Consider the following 22,423-nt stretch of genomic DNA (forward strand, 5'->3'; position numbering starts at 1 on the left):
GCTGAAGTCATGACAGGTCAGCTCAGATGACATGTGTCATGGAGTTAATTATTCTGTTGCTTGAGCTAAGATCCCCAAACCACTGCCTGAACCTGGATTACTTTCTGAGAAACACAGAAGGACTTGAGGAAACCTGGAATAAGGCCAGTGCCCCACACATGCCCTACTAGAGCTTAGGACCTTGCTAGTTGGGGTAAAATGGACTTGAAGCCTCGTGAATGGATGCATCAAAGTGGTGGTCTTTGCAATCAACCATGCAGACTTTCTGGAGTCACTGGCCTTTCCATGAAGTGTCAGTACGTCCTCACAGCCACACGGCAGGTTAGCAATGGAAAGGAAAACCTACAAATGGATTTTCCTCTAAAGAACTTGTGATTCCTTCCTTCCTTCCTTCCTTCCTTCCTTCCTTCCTTCCTTCCTTCCTTCCTTCCTTCCTTCCTTCCTTCCTTTCCTTCCTTTCTTCCTTTTCTCTTTATTTTTTCCTTTCCTCCCTCCTTTCCTCTGTCCCTCCCTCTCTCCCTCAATCCTTCCCTCCCCTCCCCTTGGTACTGGAGATTAAACTCAGTGCTATCCATTAGCTTTTTCCCTCAAGAATGGTGCTCAACTACTTGAGCCACAGATCTACTTGCAGTCTTTGGTGGTTATCTAGAGATAAGAATCCTTCCTGGGCTGGCTTTGAACCTTGATCCTCAGCCTTCTGAGTAGGATTACAGGTATGAGCCACCAGTGCTCTGCAGTCTTACTATCTAATTGTTAGTCTCTAGTCACCTTCAATGACACCAGCAGAGTCTCCACTGCTAAGCAAGTGACCCCAGGGGGTGGGAGTCATAGGGGTACAAATTCTACCCAGCCCTCCTCCCGATCTTGCTTTACTAAGTTCTGCAGAGGAACTGTACACCACATTTGATTAAATCCTGTTCTAGCATCTATCATGATCTTATACCTTTTGTCCTTTGACCTACAGATACATGAACAGTTTTATTAACATTTCTAGAATACACCTTCCTATGTCATAGCAATTCTTTCTTTCTTCTTCTTCTTCTTTTTTTTTTTTTTGTCAGTCGTGGGGCTTGAATTCTGGGCCTGGGCGCTGTCCCTCAGCTCTTCAGCTCAAGGTGAGTGCACTACCACTTGAGCCACAGTGCCATTTCTGGTTTTCTAGTGGTTTATTGAAGATAAGAGTCTCATGGACTTTCCTGTCTGGGTTGGCTTTGAACCATGATCCTCAGATCTCAGCCTCCTGAGTAGCTAGTATTATAGGCGTGAGCCACCGGTGCTCGGCTAGCAATTCTTTTATACTTTTAAATTTCCTATGTCTTTGTGTCAGCTTTTAATATTTGTTTCAAATTGATATTTTTGTTTTGGATTTTTTTTGCAGTCTTTTTTTTCTTCAAGTTTTGGCTTGAGGGCTAGATACTCTCTTGGTGAAATAACAAGAAAAACTCCAACCTTTTCTAAACTCTATTCAGAATCTTGGAAGTAAAACTGTATGAATCCAGCTTTCCTAGATAATTCTTCAACAAACTTCTGTGTGTGTGTGTGTGTGTGTGTGTGTGTGTGTGTGTGTGTGTGTGTGTGTGTGTGGCTATTGATCTACTGGAGTATTTCACTCATTCTTTGGTGAATTCCCAATAAAAATGATGTTTCACTGAATTTTCAAATCAACTAGCATACAGTTATATGAAACACAAAGTAATATTTATTTATCAATAATTAAAAACTGTCACCTACATTTGTCTCATTTCTACATGCTTGCTGTTTTCTCTTCATCTTATCAGAGGCCTATCTCTTGGCTGTTTATATTCCAGGAAATTAGACGTGGTGTCTTATTTACGGCTCAGTTTTCTAGGTCATGGATTTCTTCCTGTTTTCTTCAAGTTTATTTTGCTATCCTTTTTCTGTCTTCTGGAGATAGATGGTTTGTTCAGTTGTTTCTATTCTGAGAGTAGTTTTGCTTTTTGTACTGGACTTCCACCAACTTGTTTGATTTTATTGGCCATCTACCATCCAAGTAAACTTCCTGTTTGGGGAGTATCCCAAAATAGGGAGGAAGCAGAGCCCCGCCCTTCCACCCCCACTAGCGAATGGACAGCAGGCATTGCCCTGGCTCTCTGGCTGCTCCGGTGGAAGTGGATCCAGCTGAGGGGCTCTGCCCAGATCTCTGCATCTGTAGCCTATGGTCTTGGCAGAGAGGGCAGAGTTTTAAGCTGATATTACAGCAGACTGAACTTGGTGGAAGTGCTGCCAGCATCTTGCTTGTGGGGTTCACCTGTAAGCCCCCAGCAGGTATGACTGGCCCTGCGTGGACACCTCGTCTCCCTGGGTCTGGCTTGTAGCACCTGGCTCATCTTCCAATGAACACTTTTTCTCTTCCGGCTATTGTTTAAATTTTAAATCTTGAATGGTACAGTTTTTATTATTGTTCTTAAGTGCCATTTTCTAAATATTTTCTAAATATTCTACTACTCCAAGTTTTGAAGTTTTTGTCTCTCAAGAGTTTATGAAGGACAGGGGCTGAGAAGGTGGCTCAGTGGTAGAGTGCTTGCCTTGCATGCCTGAGGCCCTGGGTTCGATTCCTCAGCACCACATAAGCAAAAAGAAAAAAAAGCCAGAAGTGGCACTGTAGCTCAAGTGGTAGAGTGCTAGCCTTGAGCTAAAGAGCTGAGGGACAGTGCCCAGGCCCAGAGTTCAGTCCCCATGACCAGACCCAAAATAAATAAATAAATAAAATAAAACACTTAAAAAAAAAAGTTTATGAAGGACAGACCTCAGGACCAATGGAATAGAATTGAAAACCCAGAAACCAACCCACAGACCTATAGCCATCTAATCTTTGATAAGGGAGGTTAAAAAAAATAGAATGGAAGAAAGACAGTCTCTTCAGTAAATGGTGCTGGCAAAATCAGTTAATCACTTGTAGAAAACTAAAGTAGATCCTTATATATCACCCTGCACCAGAATCAACTCCAAATGGATCAAAGACCTTGGAGTCAAAGCAGACACCCTGTAAACATTACAGGACGGAATAGGAGAAACCCTAGGAACTTGGTGCGGGGTGGGGGTCGGGGAGATGGGTAAGGATGGGAAGGGGAAACAAAGGAGGAGGCAACAATGCTTGATAAGAAATGTACTCATTACCTTGCCCACGTAATTGTAACCCCTCTGTATGACATTTTCACAATTAAAAAAAAAAGAGTTTATGAAGCCAGGAATGGTGGTACATATCTGTGACGCTAACAACTTGCCAGAATCATGGTTTGAGACCCTATCTGAAAAATAGCAAACGCGAGAAAGGGCTGAGGATATGGCTCAAGACGTAGAGGGTCTGCCTAGCAAGCCTGAGGCCTGAGTTCAAACCCCAGTACCATTAAAAGAAAACAATGTACATAGTTAGGCACTGATGTATGTCTAGGGAGGCAGAGGCAGGTGACTGAACACAAAGCCATCCCAGGAAAAAATTAGCAGGATTCTATCTCAAAAATAAAAGCGTTATAGGAATGGTTCAAGTGGCAGAGTACTTGCCTAGCAAGTGTAAAGCCCTAAGCTCTTTCCCAAGTAGCACAAAAATTGTTTATGTAAGGTTTTTAATCTTCAAAAAATGATAATTGGTTGTGTTTGGGCACCCATTTCTTTCTTTCTGTTGGTCATGGGGCTTGAACTCCAGGCCTGGGCACTGTCCCTGAGCTCTTCAGCTCAAGCAAGCACCCTACCACTTGAGCCACAGCGTCATTTCCGATTCTCTGGTGGTGAATTGGAGGTAAGAGTCTTATGGACTTTCCTGCCAGGGCTGGCTTTGAACCGTGATCCTCAGATCTCAGCCTCCTGAGTAGCTAGGATGACAGGTGTGAGCCACTGGTGCCCAGCTAGGCACTTATTTCTTTGTGGCTGTTTCTAGTTTAATGTGTCATCAGATGATGTAGTTAAGGCAACATCTGCTTTGTAGGAATTTAGGAATATCTTGATGGCCTTTTATGATTTATTACATGTTTTGAAAAAGGCATCTCTTACAGAAACAAAGATCAACATATATTTATTTGTTACATAGTGAGGTCCTTGATTTTCTTATATTTTGTTGACATCAGTCTCAAAAACAGGTATGCCATGTGTTCATACCAAACTATCCCTGTATTTCCTAACAATTTTAACTTTATGAATTTTGATGCAATGTTATTTTGTATATAAATGATAATTTTGTACTGTACTTTTGTTGGCATGACTGAATTCAGGGCCTCACCCTTAAACCATTTAAGCTACCGTCTCACACTTAAACCATTTAAGCTACCGTCTCAGACATTTTTGCTTTACTTATTTTACAAGTAGGGTCTCACATTGGTGCCTACCCCGACCCTCACCATGGTTTTCCTATTTATGTTTTCTGCATAGCTGTCAGGCTACAAACTATGGTTGCCAACTTTTTGTTGGCTGAGATGGGGGTCTTGCAAACATTTCTGTCCTAAAATTCAATAGTTCTGATCTCTTCCTCTGGAGCAGCGAGGATTACAGACAGGAGCCATCATATTCAGCCTTTAACTGCACTCTTTAGCAAAATGAAATTACTCTCTTGGACCTGTGCCACATGATAAATGCAAAGCGTTCTGCTTGAATTCTCCATGCTCTGCTGTAGTAACAACCCGAAGACTATCTTTTACTTTGGCATAACTAGCTCCTATCCCATCCCTAGACATACAGATGTTGATTAAATATTGGTGAAATGCAAAGACCCAGCAAACTAGGAGGCATAGTAAAGTCTTAAGAGTTCAGGTTTCAAAGAGGACACAGATGCCAGCTCCTTCCATTTCCCTCAAATGACATCTTTTTGTTTTGTTTTGTTTTTGGTTGTGGGGCTTGAACTCTGGGCCTAGGCACTGTCCCTGAGCAATTCGGCTCAAGGCGAGCACTCTACCACAGCACCACTTCCAGTTTTCTGATGATTAATTGGAGATAAGAGTCTCATGGACTTTTCTGCCTAGGCTGGCTTTGACCGTGATCCTCAGATCTCAGCCTCCCGGGCGTGAGCCACCAGCACCTGGCTAACTAACATCCTTTCGATGGGACATTATTGGTCCTCTTACCAGACCCAAATGGTGAAGAAGAAATCCAGGATGCTAGCCTGCACTAGAAGGCAAGTACAATGCCAAACTCCTCATTTCAACCTTTTGACGTCCAGTCGGACAGTGACGCCGTGGCTGGTTTCTGAGGACCGTGGTGGAGGTGTGTGTGCTCGGGTCTGAGCTCTGAGACCCCTTCACAGAGGATGCAGCGAGGCAATGGGAAGGCCCACTGTGGCCAGGAGGGGAGTGTATTAAAACATGCCACGTGCTCAGGAGAGAAAGGACAGCAGGCCAGGGGAGGAGACCTGTAAGCATTTTGTAGAGGGCGGTACAGTCCCCGGCCACAGCAATAATGGCTTTGGGAGAGTTTTAAGGTATCCAGACCAGACAGGACAGAGGGGACAGAAGACAAGTGGGCCACGCTGCCCTCTGGGCCCCGTGCGGCTCCTCAGAGCTCGGCAGCCTGAGCGCCTCATGTGCACAAGACAAGAAATAGCGGGCTGAGAACAGGAAATGCAAATGAGTAAGTAGCAACAAAGAGTGTCCAAAAACGGGAAAGATTTTTTTTTATAAATGATAAAGAGAAGAAGAAAACACATCCTTATTTATCAAAATGCAGATCAGGGTAGGGCATTAGGCCGGCAGGAGAGGGCATGCAAAACAACACAAGAGTTAAGTTTTACATTTTTCGATCCTATTAGAGTCACGGGGATCAAAATAACAACCCAACAAATGGCCCTGAGAATTCCCACAGATGGGTCCCCTGAAGAGTTAGAAGCCCCTGTGTCGTGGGGATGCCTGTGGGATGGCCCCTGGGGCTGGCAGCTGATCCCAACGAAAGGTAGGAAATCAAACCTAGCCAGGGATATCTTTGCAGAAGCTCTAGTGTGTCCCCTCACATGGGTCGCGTGCTACGTGCCAGGCTTACTGCAAGCGCTTTGCATGGCTCTAACCTCCTACCATCACGTGAGGTAGGTACTGCCACCAACCCCACTACAACGAAGAGAAAACGGAGGCCAGAGCGTAAGCAGTGGGTCTAAGTCACATGGTAGATATTTGGACCCAGGTGCTTTCTTTGGACTTCTGTTATTTTTGAAAATGATTCTCTTTAAGTATTGTACAAAGGAGTTGCCCTCTCACATAGCAGTTTATGAATATACCTTGATCAGTGGCACCCCTTTAACATTCTCACCCAGCCATTCCCTCCCAATTCTTAATTTTGTAGGATACATATTGGATTCCTATCTGCATTCCCCCCATCTTCTCCTCTTCATTCCCCTTTTCCCCTAGACCTCACTCCACCCCTTCTGAGTACTGGGTCCCTGGTGATTTATTTAGCTGGACTTTAATTTTGGCTTTCTAAGGTATTGTTACTATTTAAGATCTCCTTTGAATCTACTGTATTTCAGTTAATCCATTTGTATGCACTTGAATACCACCCAACATATCTACTTATGAGTCTGGGAGCTACATCTAGCTTCCACATACAAGGGAAAACACATACCCTTTGTCACTCTGGACCTGTCATACTGCACTTAACTCTAGGTTCCTTTCTCCTGATAGGAAAGACAGAACCAAATTCTATGCTGTTCCTTAGGGAAGGCAAAAACTAATTTAAGTTAACAAAGCCTGACAGGAAAAATAGGGCCTCTGTATGAAATTATTGATGATTAAAGTTAGGATAAAGTAAATGTAAGGTACATAAGATTACTTGTCCCAGCAGGAAGTACATTATAGAACTGCATTTTTCTCAAAAAGAATGAGACAATGAATTCTTAGACTGAAGGAGGAGAGGGCTGGAAGTAAATGACGGACATATGGATGTGTCACTAAGGGAAGGCAGGCTTGTTCTGAGCCCCTCTCTCTCCTTTCAGGCATGAGGTCGCAGGTTCCATGCTTATTTTCATGGGAACATCACATTCATGTCTACTCAAGGCTGGCCACGCGCTAAGAAGCGGGGTCCTCCACATGTGGTCCAGCCCTCAGCTGCCCTTCTAATCCCTCGCCAGCCTCGTGGCGTGGGCAGTGGCCCTGTCTGAGGACTCCAGGGGCTGGACCTGGTGGGTTGCAGCAGCCGGTGCAGGGGTGGTAGTAGGGCCACATCTTGTAAGGAAGGGCCTCCGGCCTGTCCCCCTGCCTGCCTCCCCGCTCCGTCCTAGGGAAGCTTGTGGCTAGAGCAGGGGCCCTAACAGCCGCCCCGGGATGGGGACGCCGCCTGCCTCGGCCTGGCCTCCTGTCCCTGGGATGCACGCCTGCAGCTCCTCCAGGAGAGGTTTCATCCCAACTCCTACCGGTCTGACAGCCCCAGGGGGACGAAGACCCTTACGCGGTACCTGCGCTGGGGAGGAGGCCTGGGGCGTCGGGATGCTAAGAGCCAGGAAACACGAAGGATCGGTGGCCATGGACCAGGCCAGACGCGGTCAGCCAGTGGAGCCAGTCAAATGCAGTAATGGGGGCGGAGCCGGATGGGGGCGGAGTCAGGCACATGGGAGGAGCCTGCCCCAGGGGAGGAGCCGGCCCCGGGGGAGGAGCCTGCCTGGGGGCGGAGCCGGCCCGGGGGAGGAGCCTGCCTGGGGGCGGAGCCAGCCTGGGGGAGGAGCCGGCCCGAGGGGCGGAGCCGACCCCTGCAGACCCACAGCCTCACTCACCTACGCAGTTATCGCACAGGCTGCAGTGGGAGGCGCGAGGGGGCCGGAAAATCTTGCAGGTGAAACAGTACTTAAGTTTCACAGTCTGGCCGTTGATGATGACTTCTTTGGTTCTGGGGGGCGGGCGGTACCCCCCGGAACTGGTGCCATTTGCAATGTCTGTAGAGGAAAAGGAGAAACAGTGCTTCAGCCCCCAGACCCTCCTGGTGGACACAAATGCCCCTGCAGTCGGCCCACCTAGCTCGGGGGCCCCCACACCTGACGCGCATGCGTGCAGGGCACCAAGGGCAGGCTGTTACTGCATACCTGGAGCACCAATGTGATTTGTTCCATGCTCATAGAGCCCATGTGATCAACTCTGGCCAATGGCCTTTGAGCTCATATGCCCCGCCCATCCCTGGCCCCGCCCAGTAGGAAATCTGAGGGACCCCGCCTACTCCCTCCTGGGGAGGGGGTGCAGACAATTCCCCACCCCCCCCCCAGGCCACCTGGACAGCCCAGGGTGTAGAAGACCACCCCTCTGATTTTTGTCTTCACTGCCCACCAAACTTGTAGTATGTCAATCTCTGATGGTCTGTTACAAAAGCTAGCCTTTGCCCCAATTAGCACAGGGCCATGCTGAATTCTCCTTCTTGGATGGTGTGCTCCAAATCCAGCCCAGCTGACTCTCCACATTCGTTCCTCAAAAGTACCAGTGTGGGGAGGCGCACAAGGACCCAAAGCCTTTGTGCCTCTGATCATGGAAAATAATATTTATTGACATGAACTCCAGAAAGTGGAAAAAACCCAAAAATCTAGTGCATAGGAGATGGGAATATACATTGAAAAAAATTTGTAAAAATAAAAAACTTAAATTTATATTCAAAGACATCATTTCCACATTTTGTTCATCTGACCAGAATCTTTGATTATGTTTTTGAGCCAATTCTAAAAATGTAGAAAAAATTACAAATACATCTGTCTCCAAGTTCCATCTTGTCTCTGGGTTTGGTTCTGCTTGCCCATCTCACATTAGAATCACCCCCTAACCCATGGGGTCCCAACCGGTGGTCTCAGTATTCTGTAGGAAGATGAAGCTTCCAGTTTTATTCTCACATCAACACCTCACCCCAGACCCCAAGATGTGACTAAAAAATTCTCTTGGAGAAGAGAAGATCATCAGGAGGGCCTTGGCCGAGTCCTTCAGTCCTTCTGTACTAAGGAAGAAACGAAGTGATGGGGCGGCCTTGGCTTCGCTGAGCATCTTTGTGAAAAGAATGGGCTTGGAATAAGGTCCTTGATGATGAGAGCAGATAGCTATGGGTGCCCCTGAGGCTCAAAATAAAACGTTGCTGTTTCAGTAGCTTTGTGTCAGTTGTCAAATTGATCATACCTATTTAGCTCTTGCAAATATGAACTGAAAAACTAGAAATCAGATACAGGCTTAAAAGGCTATTACCAACCCAATCAGAGGTTGGTGTCAATTTAGTCAGAAAAATTTTGAAGCTAAAACTAAAAGTCAAATATTTTTAAATGAAGCAATGTCAACCTTCTCAGCACTAGAACTACCTAAAAAGTCTAGCTCTGAGTAGTGATAATTTGACAATATGAAGTTTGTGAGCATTTCTTATGACAGATAGACTATTGATCTGGGGGCTCCAAAGTACATTTTCTTTTTTTTTTTTTTTGGGTCCGGTCATGGGGCTTGGACTCTGGGCCTGGGCGCTGTCCCTCAGCTCTTCAGCTCAAGGCGAGTGCTCTACCACTTGAGCCACAGCACCACTTCCAGCTTTTTTCTTTTTGCCTATGTAGTGCTGAGGAATCAAACCCAGGGCCTCAGGCATGCAAGGCAAGCACTCTACCACTGAGCCACCTTCCCAGCCCCTCCAAAATACATTTTCTGAAAGTATAATCCTTTGATACAAAGTGAACTAAGAACTAGTATTTGACAGACCCAGTAAAGGGAAGCTTAAGAATGTAGCCAAAACCCTGAATGCTCTGACTAGATATTTGAAGGACTCTAGAAGGAAATGGAAGGCTGGGTGCTGGTGGCTCACATCTGTAATCCTAGCTACTAAGGAGGCTGATATCTGGAAGCCAGCCTGGGCAGAAAAGCCCGTGAGGCTCTTATCTCCAATCTATCAGTGAAAAGAAAGAAGCACATGTGGGTAAAGTGTGCAAAAGCCAAGTGAGAGTACGAGGCCCTGAGTTCAAGCCCCAGCTAGACAGAAATAAAGAACGAAAAAGAAAAAAGAGAAAGAAATGGAAGGATTGGAAGATCTGGACTCAGGGGCTCAGAGATGTCATCAAGTGATGGAAAGAACAGAGGATTCAAACAAATGAACAAACCAGTCAGCCATATTTATGCAGGGCTGTGGTGCAGCAAGGTTGGAACCTGGGGGTCTAAGAGGGCTCCTGCTGCCGGTGACCCTCTCCTTTTGGATTGGATATATTCTCTACACAGCCCTCATAGTAAGCCTTCTAGATGAAGTGTGACTAAGATCCTTAGGTCTCACCAAGGCCCCCCAAGTTCTGGGCCTCTGGTCTGCTCCTCCCGTGGCATAGCCTCCCACAGGGCCTTTGTTCCAAACAAGGCGGTCACCAGGGGCTTCTTGGAGTGGTCATCCTGTTCCCCACACAGGTACACTGTCCCCACCTTAGGGCTCTCTGGGCTGCGGGTTCCTCTTCTGCCTTCTAGGGAGAATGAACCCACTGGTAAGCCCAGTACAAAGCATTCATCCCGAGAACAGTGGCAGGCAAAGCTGCTGGCTCCTTCCCTTGGATACTCATGGGATTTAATGCATCTATTTATCCAGTCTAGCTGTGCTGTGCTCTCAGCCCTGGCCACCAGGGCTTTAAGTACCATCCTGAGGACAAAGGCTTTTCTTCAGTGTTCACTGGTCTCTCGTCTTTCTCTCACTTGTGGAGATCACAGGTACAACGCACTAAACTTGGTGTTCTGCTCAAGTCCTCAATTACTCTGGCTTGGGTTTTTGGGGGTGGGGGTGTTACTTGTGTTTTTGTATTTGGCAGCATTCAATTGAGTCTCTACTTCGTAGGGCTGTTTTATGAGGTTTAAATGCAGCTAGCGACAAAGAATAGCAAAGTCTATAATAGCTAATGGTTCAAGAACACTACCGTTTTTTGGGTTCTTTTTTGAAAAATCTCAAACAGTTTCTCCAAGTTCATATGAGTCAGTATTTCTCAAGGGCATTTTTTACAAAAGCATTCTGAAAGGCAACTTAAAAGCTTAAAAGAAGTGGTCTTTACATGCATAAACTCTCCCCTAAATTGCTGGCACAGAGGTAGAAATAATACCAGCCCTGCATCAATGGTAGCCTGCTCATCAGACCTGCGGACAAAGAGTTAGGGAACCAGGGGACATGAAGAGCAGGTTGCCCAGTGTGTGAGCTCTGGAATGAGACCTGCCACTGACAGAAGTCCTGGACTAGACAGAGCCTTGTGTAGTTGTTTGTTACTGAAGGTCTGCCTTTCCAGTGCTAGCTCTGAAAGTTAAAGCCTCTTTTCCTCCTGATTTAGATCATGATGGACCTAATGTATCTCCTTAGTTATTCCTACCCCAAATTGTTATAAATACACATGTAATTGCACTATATTTCTCTAAAATGCAAACGTAATAAAAATACAACTTTTTTTTGGGGGGGACAGCACTGGGCTTTGAACTCTGGGCCTTAGAATGTGGTAGATAGGTCCTCTACCACTTGAGTCACACACCCAGCCCTTTTTGCTTTAGTTATTTTTCTAAAATAAGGTCGAGTGTTTGTGCTCAGCCCACCTGGATCATGATATTCTTATTTCCATTTCCTGCACAGCTAGTAGAACTTTTTGTCAGCGATGACCAAGAACCACAATCCTCCCAATCTCTACCTCCTGAATAGTAGCCAGGATTGAAGGCATGAGTCACCATGCCTGGCAAAATCTTGCTTCTTCACAGATGCAGGTTCTGATGTTTTCCTTAGCCAAAGAATTTGGAAGAACGACATTCCCCTGTGCATTTAAGTTTCACAGACCATTAAGCAGCTGACAGAGCATCTGCCAGGGTGCTAAGAATGTCTGCTAACAGGAGTTTAGTCAGAATGAAGGTAAAGCACAGGGCCAGCGTGAAACCATGCATCTGTCTTCCTGACTATTGCAGTGGTTGGAGAACAGCCACTGGCTGTCCCCAACACACAGCCAGTGGATGGAACAAGAAAATATTCACTAGGTGCCGTGACCTGGCCAGCAGTATTCTGCTCACTGTGGTGAGCAGGGCAAGTCACTTGTGGCTTACTCTCTGGAGTGGGGGTGGAGGGCAGGTAAAGCAGAGAATGGGTGTTTGGTAATTCACGTGTGCACACACACGAGTTCTATTTGGAAGTAGATGATCAGAGTCACTTTGCGCTGCTGCTGTCAACAAGGGTAACTTTGCTTCCAGGTAAACCTCCATAAAATGTAAATGATAAAGTAAGCCGGGCACCAGTGGCTCATGCCTGAAATCCTAGCTAGTCTGGGGCTGAGATCTGAGGACCCTGGTTCAAAGCCAGCTCTGACCAGAGGCTGTTCCATGCACTGGGGTTCAGCCATCCTGGGGGGAAGCAGCTGCATGAGGGCCTGGGGGCTGAGCAAAGCACGCTCCCTTCACCTGGCCTTCGTGCAGCATCTTTCTGTAAGAAACTTCATTGCACGGGAATGACTTTCTGTCAGCTACCAAAATCCAATTCAGATCCGGAACCATGAGAAACTAAGGAGTGATGGAAAGAGCAGTTTTCCTGGGAGGAAGGACAGAATTATATTGCCTGTTTTGTATGCTGCTGAGCAGCTGCACTTCACTGGGTGACAGAGTCTGTTCCTAGGAGAGGGGAGAAAGGGTCTTGTTCAGGGTGTAGGAGTCTATATGGGCCTTTCCTTGAACAGGACCAAACCTTTTCTCATCTTCTTTTCTTTTCTTTTTCAGGCCTGAGGCTGGGACTCAAACTCTGTACCTGCTGCCAGCTGAGCCACGCATCCAACCCCAGGACCCAGCCTTGGCTTCCCTGACATTTGCATTGTGCTAACTCTTCATGCCTGTGGCTAAATTTGAAGAACACTGTGTAGCTTGCTTATGTTCTCTGTCACAATTTAGTCCTCACAGTTCATGAGTTCAAGGTTAGAGTGCCGCTATTGGAGTTGCTATGGATGGTTTTGCCGTGGGAGCTCGTGGACAGTCCGGCTGGGAGCATGTCTTTCCAGGGGCTTGTGGGATCCTGAGCATCCTGGCTCTCTGCATCCTGACCCACCATGTCAGCAGCTTGCTCAGACACATGCTCCCCAGTATCTCTGTCCAGGGCCTGAACTACAGGCCACCTCTTCTTGAGCAGAAACATTCAGAACTGTGAGCCCAATAAAATCTTTTCTCTTCTATAAGGTAATTTACCTCGGGTAAATTATAGTGATGGAAAGCTGACCCATACATTCTCTGCAAGCCCTTTTATTTTTGACGTATCCTCACAGACATTAATTGTTAAAGACACGAGTAAGTAAGCAAGCATGTAAATGTTTGTTTAAACTAAATCCAGTATCCCCCTGGATCGATGATCTCAATTGACCACGTCTTTACTTACAGTGATGCTCATGAAAGTAGCCAGATGAGTGTTACTTTGGAGCGTTTCTCTAACAAAGGCAGCCTGCACAAGCTCAGCAACAGATTTCACCCCACCTTCAAGGGCCAAGGCCTCTGAGTTTTCAAATGCAAATCAGGCAAAAATGAGTTTCATCTAAACTAGATTACAAAATTGATTGGCAATATTGATTTTATCTTTGTATTGGTGCTCATAGTTTAACAAAAGATTATATAATTGTTGTGAAATTACAATGTAAGGGCTGACAGATTTAAGATACATTATTTATTGGCAAGCTCCTGGAGTCGAGAAGTAGAATCTAGATTTTTAATACACACAAATCCCATTCACTTAACTGTATTATTTTCAGAGTCTTGCAGATGGCCAACCACTCTAAATATTATTGGAAAAGGGAGAAAATTGGGTGTCCATTTATAGGGATTATTCTGTAGTGGGCAGTAATTCCTACACAAGTATATATAATACAAAAGACAACACCTCTGAATGGCCTATCCTTTTAACTCCAGCCCCATAGATACGTTGATACCTCTGGAGGTTCTATTTTCCCTCCTGTCTAAGAAAGAGACTTGCTCAGGTCCCAAGCTTGATTGGTACAGAGAGTAAAGTAGAACTGACATTTTTGTGCTTTTGCCCCAACCCAGGTCCCACGCTGAGCCTCCAGATGTCAGTTGTGATCACCAGGCAAGTAGGGGCTTAATTGAAAATTATGATGTTGCTGATGACAAGGATTATGATGGTGATGATGATGACAGTGACATGATGATGTTGATCTGGTCCATGAGGGAAGAGTTTCTCAATGCTTTGGTCAATGAAGAAATTATCTGAGAAATTCTTCAGGTTTCCAGCCCCAGTTCACCTCGGCAAGGCGCTGACGTGAGGAGCAAGGCATGACAGGCCTCTCCTTGCTGGGAAGGGCCTGGGGTTGGTCCACGTGCTAACCATTCCACCTGACAGGGCAGCCTGGGGAGCCGGGGACAGGATGACTGCGGTCAGCCAACCACAGCACCACGTCGCTTCCATCCGGATTCAAAACAAATCCCAGAACTGCACCATGTCTACTCACCACAGCCGACCACCTAGACTAAACTAGTTTGGCTTTAGAGATGCTTGGATGTTTGTTTTCAACGCAGGGGGTGATGGGCTAAGGAGGCTCCTGCATGCTCCTTCCCTCAAGGCCTGGACACCCGCAACCTCTGGCTGGGTCTCTATGTCCTCCTTAGTGCTCAATCCCAGACAGAGACAACTGGCCATGCCCTCCTTTCTGGCTAGAGATGCCACCCTATCATTTCTATCAAGAGAAAGAAACGCCCATTCTTGTTCTGAATAAGCACACGTTTAAGTGGAGCTGCGCAGGCTGGAAAGACCGTTGCTGTGGGTCCTGCTAATCAGCCCCTTCCCAGACATTCTGTTCTGGGGTGGGAGATTAAAAAAACAAAGCACAGTGCACTGCAGGAGCCGGTCACATTTGGGTCCCCTGGCACACAGATCTGCCCCAGCTTCTTCTCTGATGAGGGCCTGGGACGAGGCTCCTCTCTTCTCAGGAAGCGTCCGTCCCAGGCGCCGGCGCACCATGGGATAGGAAGGGCATCTGCTGGGCTGATAACCGGTGGTTCTCCCACCCAAGGCCCTTCCCCCTCCTTCTGTCTCGATCACCTCAGTGTTCTGGGGTCCCAGTCCACAGCTGGTCCCTAGGAGACAGGCTGTGGATTTGTGGGAGCCTCCATCCTTACATCTGAGGGGCCCCAGCATCCAACCGTCCTGACTTCTTCCTTCTCTCTGCCTGGATGGCCTCTGCCAGGAGATGCTGAGCTCCTGGGGACGTCTAGGTTCTTTGCCCTGCTCTGGCCAGCGCAGAGCGGTGCGAGGTGGAGAGGGGAAAAGGGAGAGGGGGTAGGGGTGCTTGTCCAGAACTCTTCCGCTGTCCTTGGTACCAATCTTGGTTCTGGGAACAGCAAATAAAGGGCAGAATTTCTGCCCAACTATGCAGTCAACATGGGGTTGACCTCTCCCCCCCTCCCGCCAAATCACCCCGGAGTCTGCATTGACGAGTTGGCCACTTCTCAGTGTCCATGTCTGATGGGCTCTGACTGAACAATTCAGACATCCTCGTTCAGCTTCTCATTCCTTACGCTCTAGCGGGTTTGTGATGGGACACAGCGGGCGCTTATTGTCTGCGCACCAGCTTCTGTTAGCGCCTTGCTCTATTCCATTTCATCATGTTAACATGGCTGTGCCTCATAGTACTTCTGAGAGTCAGGCAGGCATTGGATCTCATCATCTAAGAAGCCTCAGAGAGAAGCCAGGACTCACAAGACCAGGTAGTGGGTTGGCTTTATAGATGACTGCTGAATGGTTATCTCCCTGAGGATATGTGATGAGTTTCTTTCTTTCTGACTACATGTTCACCAGAGATACTGGAATATCCAAGACATACAAAAAGAAAGAATTAGAACATCAATTTCCAATCCAACCAGACAGAAATCTTCTGGTACTTCCTTCTTGTCATTTTTCTAGGCTTCAATATATAGTAAGCTTAAATGTACATATAATTTTGTATTTTGCATATGTTCGGTGAAAGCATACAATATAACTTTGATGACATTGACACACTAGTAGGCTTCCTAATGGTAGTCGTGGCGCAGTTCCTCCTGGGAAATGGGAGTACTGTTTCAATTTCCTTCCTATGTAATATCTTCCATCATTTTGTCACTTTGGTTCCTACATTCATTTCCAAAACTTGTTTTTCAGGAAAGAGTGCTCCTAATTCTCCTTCTACAAATTCCAGGTAGTCAAGAGCTTTTCTTAGCTCATGATTGATGGCTCAAGCCTATAACCCTAGCTATTCAGCAGTCTGAGATCTGAGGATCACAGTTTGAAGCCAGCCCAGACAGAAAAATCGGAGACTCTTATTTCCAATTAACCACTAAAAAGCTGGAAGTGGAGTTGTGGCTCAAGTAGTAGAGTACTAGCCTTGAGTGAAAAAGTCAAGTGAGAGTGCAGACCCCTCCTAAGTTCAAGCTCTAGTTACCAGGGCCTCCCTGTGCCCTCCCCCACCCCCCAGCCTAGAGCATTTCTCTCACATTCTTTACTGGGCAAAAATATTTACAACCAATGTTCATGATGCCCAGGTATTTGAAATGGGGAGAAACAGAGCAGGGGAATCAAGGATTTGGACATGGCTTTCACTGACAACTGAGGAAATATGCCTTCTTCCAAGAAGGTGGCAGGGCTCAGCTCTCCCGGCAGCTGGGACAGTTCCTTCTTGGGCAGGCTCTTTCCTCCCAAACAGGCACAGAACAGCTGCCGACGCAATCTGAAGGCAGCAGCCCATCAAAACCACATAGAGACGTAAGGCTGTGGACTGAGGTTTTCAGTGTACTTACTTAAGTGCAAAGCTGTCTTGGGGGAGAGAGTGTGAGGGAGACGCTAAGCAACTTGGCTGGTTCTTGGTTCACCTGCTCCAGACGAATGCTAGGCAGCCAGGGGCGGGCTGAAGCTTCCTTGTCACAGAGAGCTTGTGTGGCTCTGATGCTGGAGCGTGTCCTGTGAGTCATCTCTACAGTCACCATCAGCTTTTCTAGCCATGATTGCCAAAATGTGCAAATAGTCATTAAAATATTGATGGAAGAAAACCAACAGCCATTTATCACCAGGAAGAGCAGTCCTTAGCTGCTTTGATCTCAGGAGGGTGTCGCAGGAGGCTCACACAAGGCCTGTCATCGCGCTGTGGGTGTTTGGGCTGTAATGGCTCTACCGGATGATTAGACTCAGAGGGGCTCACGAGAGGTGGAGAGAAATCCAGTCCCCAGAGGGTGAACAGCTGGGCCTGCAGGCCATGCTTCCAGATGGTCTCTGTGATCTCGGGCTCATCCCTTCCCCTGTGGTTGGCCAGGACAGAAATGGAGCCTGGGGAAGGAAACAGGTGCCTGCACTCACGCTGCTTGAACTTTGCTGTATGCCATTATCCGAGTTTACCTGGTGAGTTGCAAAAATCAGTCCCAGTGTGTGTGTGTGTGTGTGTGTGTGTGTGTGTGTGTGTGTGTGTGTGTGTGTGTGTGTGTGTGTGTGTGTGTGTGTGTGTGTGTGTGTGTGTGTGTGTGTGTGTGTGTGTGTGTGTGTGTGTGTGTGTGTGTGTGTGTGTGTGTGTCTTCATAATGAGTCCCTGCCACCAGCCTGTGTGTTGTCAAGCAGAAAAATGGAATCATACGGGGGCTGAGATGAGGACCTTGAGCAAAAGAAATAAAACCCAAACCACAGTTCTGAGTTTTTTGGTTTTTTTTGTTGTTTATTGCTGTGGCTGAATCCAATCTCTCTTTATTGATGGGCCACTGCCTTTCTCATAGTAGAAAATCCTCTGCCCCACAAACATGGATTCTATTTCTGCACCACAGTTATTAGTTTTATTTTTCCTTAGACTTGGGAATGGCTGGATGTCAGCCCTCTTGATTGGCTGCTTTTGTCACTAAATGGCCCATTGGTGGCCTCTCTGGGTGATAAATGGCTCCTCCACAGTTTCCCTCTGGAAATGCAGACAAGCTGAGGTGAGAAACAAAGCACAAATGGCATCATATATGCCTGGTGGTGTTCCTATGGGGACGGGGGGGGGGGAAACGAGTGTCCCAAGCACAGAGTAATGATCAGCTTTTCCCGAAATGGTAGCATCTCAGACAAGGAGTCTAGACCTGCATGTCCAGGATGTCGGCCACTGGCTGCACTCAAATGTGGCTAATTTGCATCAAATTGTATAGAAATATGAAAAACACACACTTGATCTCAGTATGGTACACAGAGAATGTAAACTATCTCAATTCTGTGAATATCGATTTCATTCAAAGTGTAATCCTTTTAAGAATCCTCAGTACCACTCACTCACACACTCACACACACACACACACACACACACACACACACACAGAGTCTAATAGTGACTTAATAGCAACAGAAGGTAACAGATGAAGTCAATTTTAGTAATATATTATACTTAAAGCAAGACCCAGTCTTGAAAAACATCAACACAAAAAGGGCTGGCAGAGTGGCTCGAGTGGTAAAGACCCAGACCCTGAGTTCAAAACACTGCTACTGTAAAAATAAAAATCACTGTAATTGCCAGGTGCTGGTGGTTCACACCTGTAATCCTAGCTACTCAGGAGGCTGACATAGGAAGACCAAGTCCAAAGCTAACGTTGGCAGAAAAGTCTGTGGCTCAAGTGGTAGAATGCCAGATTTGAGTGCAAACACTTAAGAAGCATACCCTACCACTAAGTTCAAGTACCAGCGCACACGCGCGCACACACACACACATACACACACACACACACACACACGTGTACATACATACACACAATTTAACTGAAGCTAGCAGAAAATTACTATTTGTGTGCTATTCGTTAGGGCACACTGTGGGGAGGTAGGATTCAATCATCTGCCAGAGCACGTGGCCTCACAGTGCTATCCTCATTCCTTTCTGGTTAATTTGCCTGCAGAGCACTGAGCTAAGAGGTGGTCTGGGAATGAACTGGGAGACTGCAGGTAGGGATATATCCAGCTGTAACCGCCAGCTGCCACCTCTCCACCTTTAAAAAAAACAAAACAAAACAAAACCGGAGGCACCTTGCTATATTGATATGAAATACTAACTCACAAATATAAACCACCAAAGCCTATCCCTAAAAATAACATTCTGCTTTTCTCTTTTTCTTCAATAGACCACCGAGCTGAACACATCCAAGCACTCAGTTCTGCCCCAAGTGAAAACCACTCCAGCTCTGACTGTGCCATGTCCGGCCTTTCAAAGGTGTAAGTACGGAGACCAGAATCCTCACATGGCCCCAACCAGATACCCTTCCCCCTCCCAGAACAGGCCACCCTGCCCATCCCAACCCATTCGTGGAACTCTCCAGAGCCGTGTCAAGGCCCAATCTCTCCTCCCTGCCTGCAGTGACTCTTGCCCGTCCCTCGCCATCTGGCCCCATCAGCACCAGGAAAGCTTTCTCTACCATCAAAGTGGGCGTCCAAGAAGTGGCCTGTCCAGTGTCTCATTTAACTTCACAGTGACCTGACAGGAGGGTGCCTAGTTCCTAGAGAAGAGGGCTGAGGCCTGAAGGCCCAGCCCCTGCCTAGATCCCTCTCTGGGAGTGGCAGAGCTGGAGTCCAGGCCCATGGCCTGCTGCTCAGGCCCCTGCCTCCGCTCTGCGGGCAGGTCCATCGCTCATCCCAATTGCAGTTTCCTAACATGGGCTCAGCTCCCACTCTAAACCAGGCCTTCCCACCATCCCATCCACCTCTCTGTGTCTCCACTGGCTAAGCCTTGTTCTTCAGCTCACTCAGGGCCCATCTGGCTCATACCTGGAGTGTTCCCTGTCCCCAGCCCAGCCTTTCCTGACCGTCACACCTGTCCCTCTGCTCACAGTCTCTGCCTCAGTGTCAGTCTAACATTTGCTGGTTGAGTCTCAGGGCCAGGGCCAAGCTCTCCATATGGACCCCTCATTTCTATAGTTCCTGGCTTTGTAGAATGTCCATGCCTTGTGCCCCGACACTGCTTGCTGAGCAGCACAGGGGGCGGGAGCAAGGCAAAGCCGCCTTGTTGCCCTGCTGCTGACAAACTGAGAGACCCTGAAGTTACTTTTCCCCTCTATGCCTCTGTTTTTCTAGCTGGAAAATGGAAATCATAGTTCCACCTGCCTCCTAGGTTGCTGGGAAAGTTTAATTAATATTTACAACACGGAACAAGTGTATGGTATACAGGAGACACTGTATAAACATGAGCTATTGTTTTTTCAAGTACTGTTTTTGAGATAGTCTTACCACTGCTTTTGACCCTTAGAACCTTGCATTAGAAATCCTCCTACATTTTGCATTGGGAGCAGCCAGGACTGCAGGTGTGTACTACCATGCCCAGCTTTGTTCTCTTTTCTTTTTTGGTCTTGCTTCTCATTTGCTGAAATCTGGCGTATGCAGCTATTACCTTGCTACACTCTCCAAGGTCATTAATCACTTCCCCTTTCTCTGTGAATGCCGCTCATGCCAGACACAGGTTCTAGCTGGGGTCTTCGTTTGCCTGTGTTGTCTGTCACTAGTTCCTGAAATATCACCTCCTCTCTCCTAGGCTCCTCCACACCCCTCATGCCATTCCATCTCGTGGGCAATTCACATCCTCTGTCTCCTGAAATCCAGCTCCAGTTTGCTGTCTCCAGAAAGTTCTCCATGATGAATCGATGATTAATCTCCTTTGCTCCTCTCCTAGGTTCATTTCCCATCAACACTCACAAACTCAGTTGACAGGATAAGGTCATCAGCTGTGATGACTGTGTGCCCAAGGGACATTTAACAATGCCCAAAGAGGTTTCACTGTCACAACAAGCATCCTGCCACACACAGGATGGGCCCACAACAAAGAATTAGCTGGCAATGAGGCAGAGCTGGCAATTGCTGTATTACAACAATCAGTTCTTGTTGAAGTCCTTCTGTCTTTTGTTTAAAGCACTCTATGATTTCATGGGTGTATACCAACCCCCACCCCACCCTGTTCCTTCCAACCTAGCTAGAGTTGTTTTGAGTCTTCTGTAGTACTTAAGGTAGTGCTACATTTAAGGTAAACTTCAAACCTGATGTGATTAATGTCTTAATGGCCAGGAATATTTTTATGTAACTATCTGGGATGCATCATTGCAAGATTAAAACATTTTTTCTACGCTAAAGAAGATTAAGAAGTGGTCTTCAAGTGTGTTCCAGTATGGGGCAGAGTGTAGGTGGATGGAACACCTGCCTTTATATCAGCTCCCCAAGAGGCACTGATGTGCAGGTCCTGAGGTCCCCCTCAGAGGACCTGAGGATTGGAGTCATTTCTCCTTTAAGATGCTTTGGCTCTTATGTAGTCCTCAGACCCACGGGCAGAGGGCTGGCTAGCCACGAGGTTCATGTCTCTTGTATAAGAAATAGATGTAGTGACATGAATGGGAAGTTCCTGGAGTCAGCGGGGACTAAGCCAGCCAGTGTGCAGCTACAGTGCTCCCATCTCATCCCAGCCTCTGGGTGCAGAGCACCATGGCGGGGGAGGGGGAGTGGCACACGTAAGATCTAACAGGTCCTCTAGGTGATTCTGATCTATGCACTGATTTAAGAATGAGTGATCAAATCAAAGGGCAGGAGACTTGACCACAAACATGAGCAATAGTGATGAGTGTGCTTAGCTATTTCACATGATTTCATTACTTATACCCTCATAATTATACTGACAGAAATTAAAAACAAAGAGATCTCTTAACAGTATAGAACCTGTCTAGTGCCCAGTAAGCACTCAATAAGTGACAGGGCGAATGAGAGAATCCATGCATGAATGAAGCTGCTCTCCTTCAAAAGCAAAACCAATGGTGAACTCAAAAATCATTCTCACCAGGTGCCAGTGGCTCACGCCTGTGATCCTAGCTACTCAGGAGGCTGAGATCTCAGGATGGAGGTTTGAAGCCAGCCCAAGCAGAAAAGACCATGAGACGCTTATCTCCAGTTAACCAGCAAAAAGCCAGAAGTGGAAATTGGCTTAGCTGGCAGAGTGCCAGCCAGTCTTGAGTAAAAAGGCTAAGGGAGAGCGCCTTGGCCCTGTGATTAATTCTCAGTCCTGGTAAAAAAACAAAACAAAACAAACAAAACCCCCAAACCATTCTTACAATGTCCCTTTCAAATGCTCCAAAAAACACATAAACAAAATGGAAAACTCCAAGAGATTCCAGGAACTATTTAGGTCCCATTCTTTACAGACTCCATCTGTGTGGTCCTGTGCGGTCACCACCGGTCATGCTGTGCCCTGGAAATGTGGCTGGTCCCAAATAAAATTTGTTGTAACATGAAGTATAATTGGACTTGAAAACTCTGTGCAGAAAGCATCCCATTACTACTTTTTATATTGAATACATATTGGAACAATAATACCTTGGATATCAATAGGTTAATAAAACATGAGTAACTAACTCCCCTCATTGCATTTTCTATGTTATAAAATATCACTACTCGGAAATGTGTGATCACACCGGGACTTGCCTTGCGTTTCTAGCAGGTCCAGCGCTCTGCATCACTTTCTGTTACCTGTCAGTTTTGTGAGGGCTACGGCACATTTTGGCCTGCTCCTGCTCTA

At 46.8% G+C, this 22,423-nt stretch overlaps 1 protein-coding gene across 2 annotated transcripts in view; it reads right to left on the reverse strand.

The window, feature by feature from the left end:
* Nucleotides 1-22,423, reverse strand: part of Zdhhc14 (zinc finger DHHC-type palmitoyltransferase 14) — a 203,189-nt gene that overhangs the window by 45,790 nt on the left and 134,976 nt on the right. For both annotated transcript variants that reach the window (XM_070010910.1, XM_070010908.1), the window contains exon 3: nucleotides 7,700-7,858. In XM_070010910.1, coding sequence (XP_069867011.1) covers nucleotides 7,700-7,858 — 159 coding nt within the window. The remainder of the gene's footprint in view (nucleotides 1-7,699; nucleotides 7,859-22,423) is intronic.

This window comes from Dipodomys merriami, unplaced genomic scaffold, assembly GCF_024711535.1.
Source record: "Dipodomys merriami isolate MVZ:Mamm:240054 unplaced genomic scaffold, mDipMer1.0.p SCAF_8, whole genome shotgun sequence".
In the NCBI taxonomy this organism is placed as follows: domain Eukaryota; kingdom Metazoa; phylum Chordata; class Mammalia; order Rodentia; family Heteromyidae; genus Dipodomys; species Dipodomys merriami.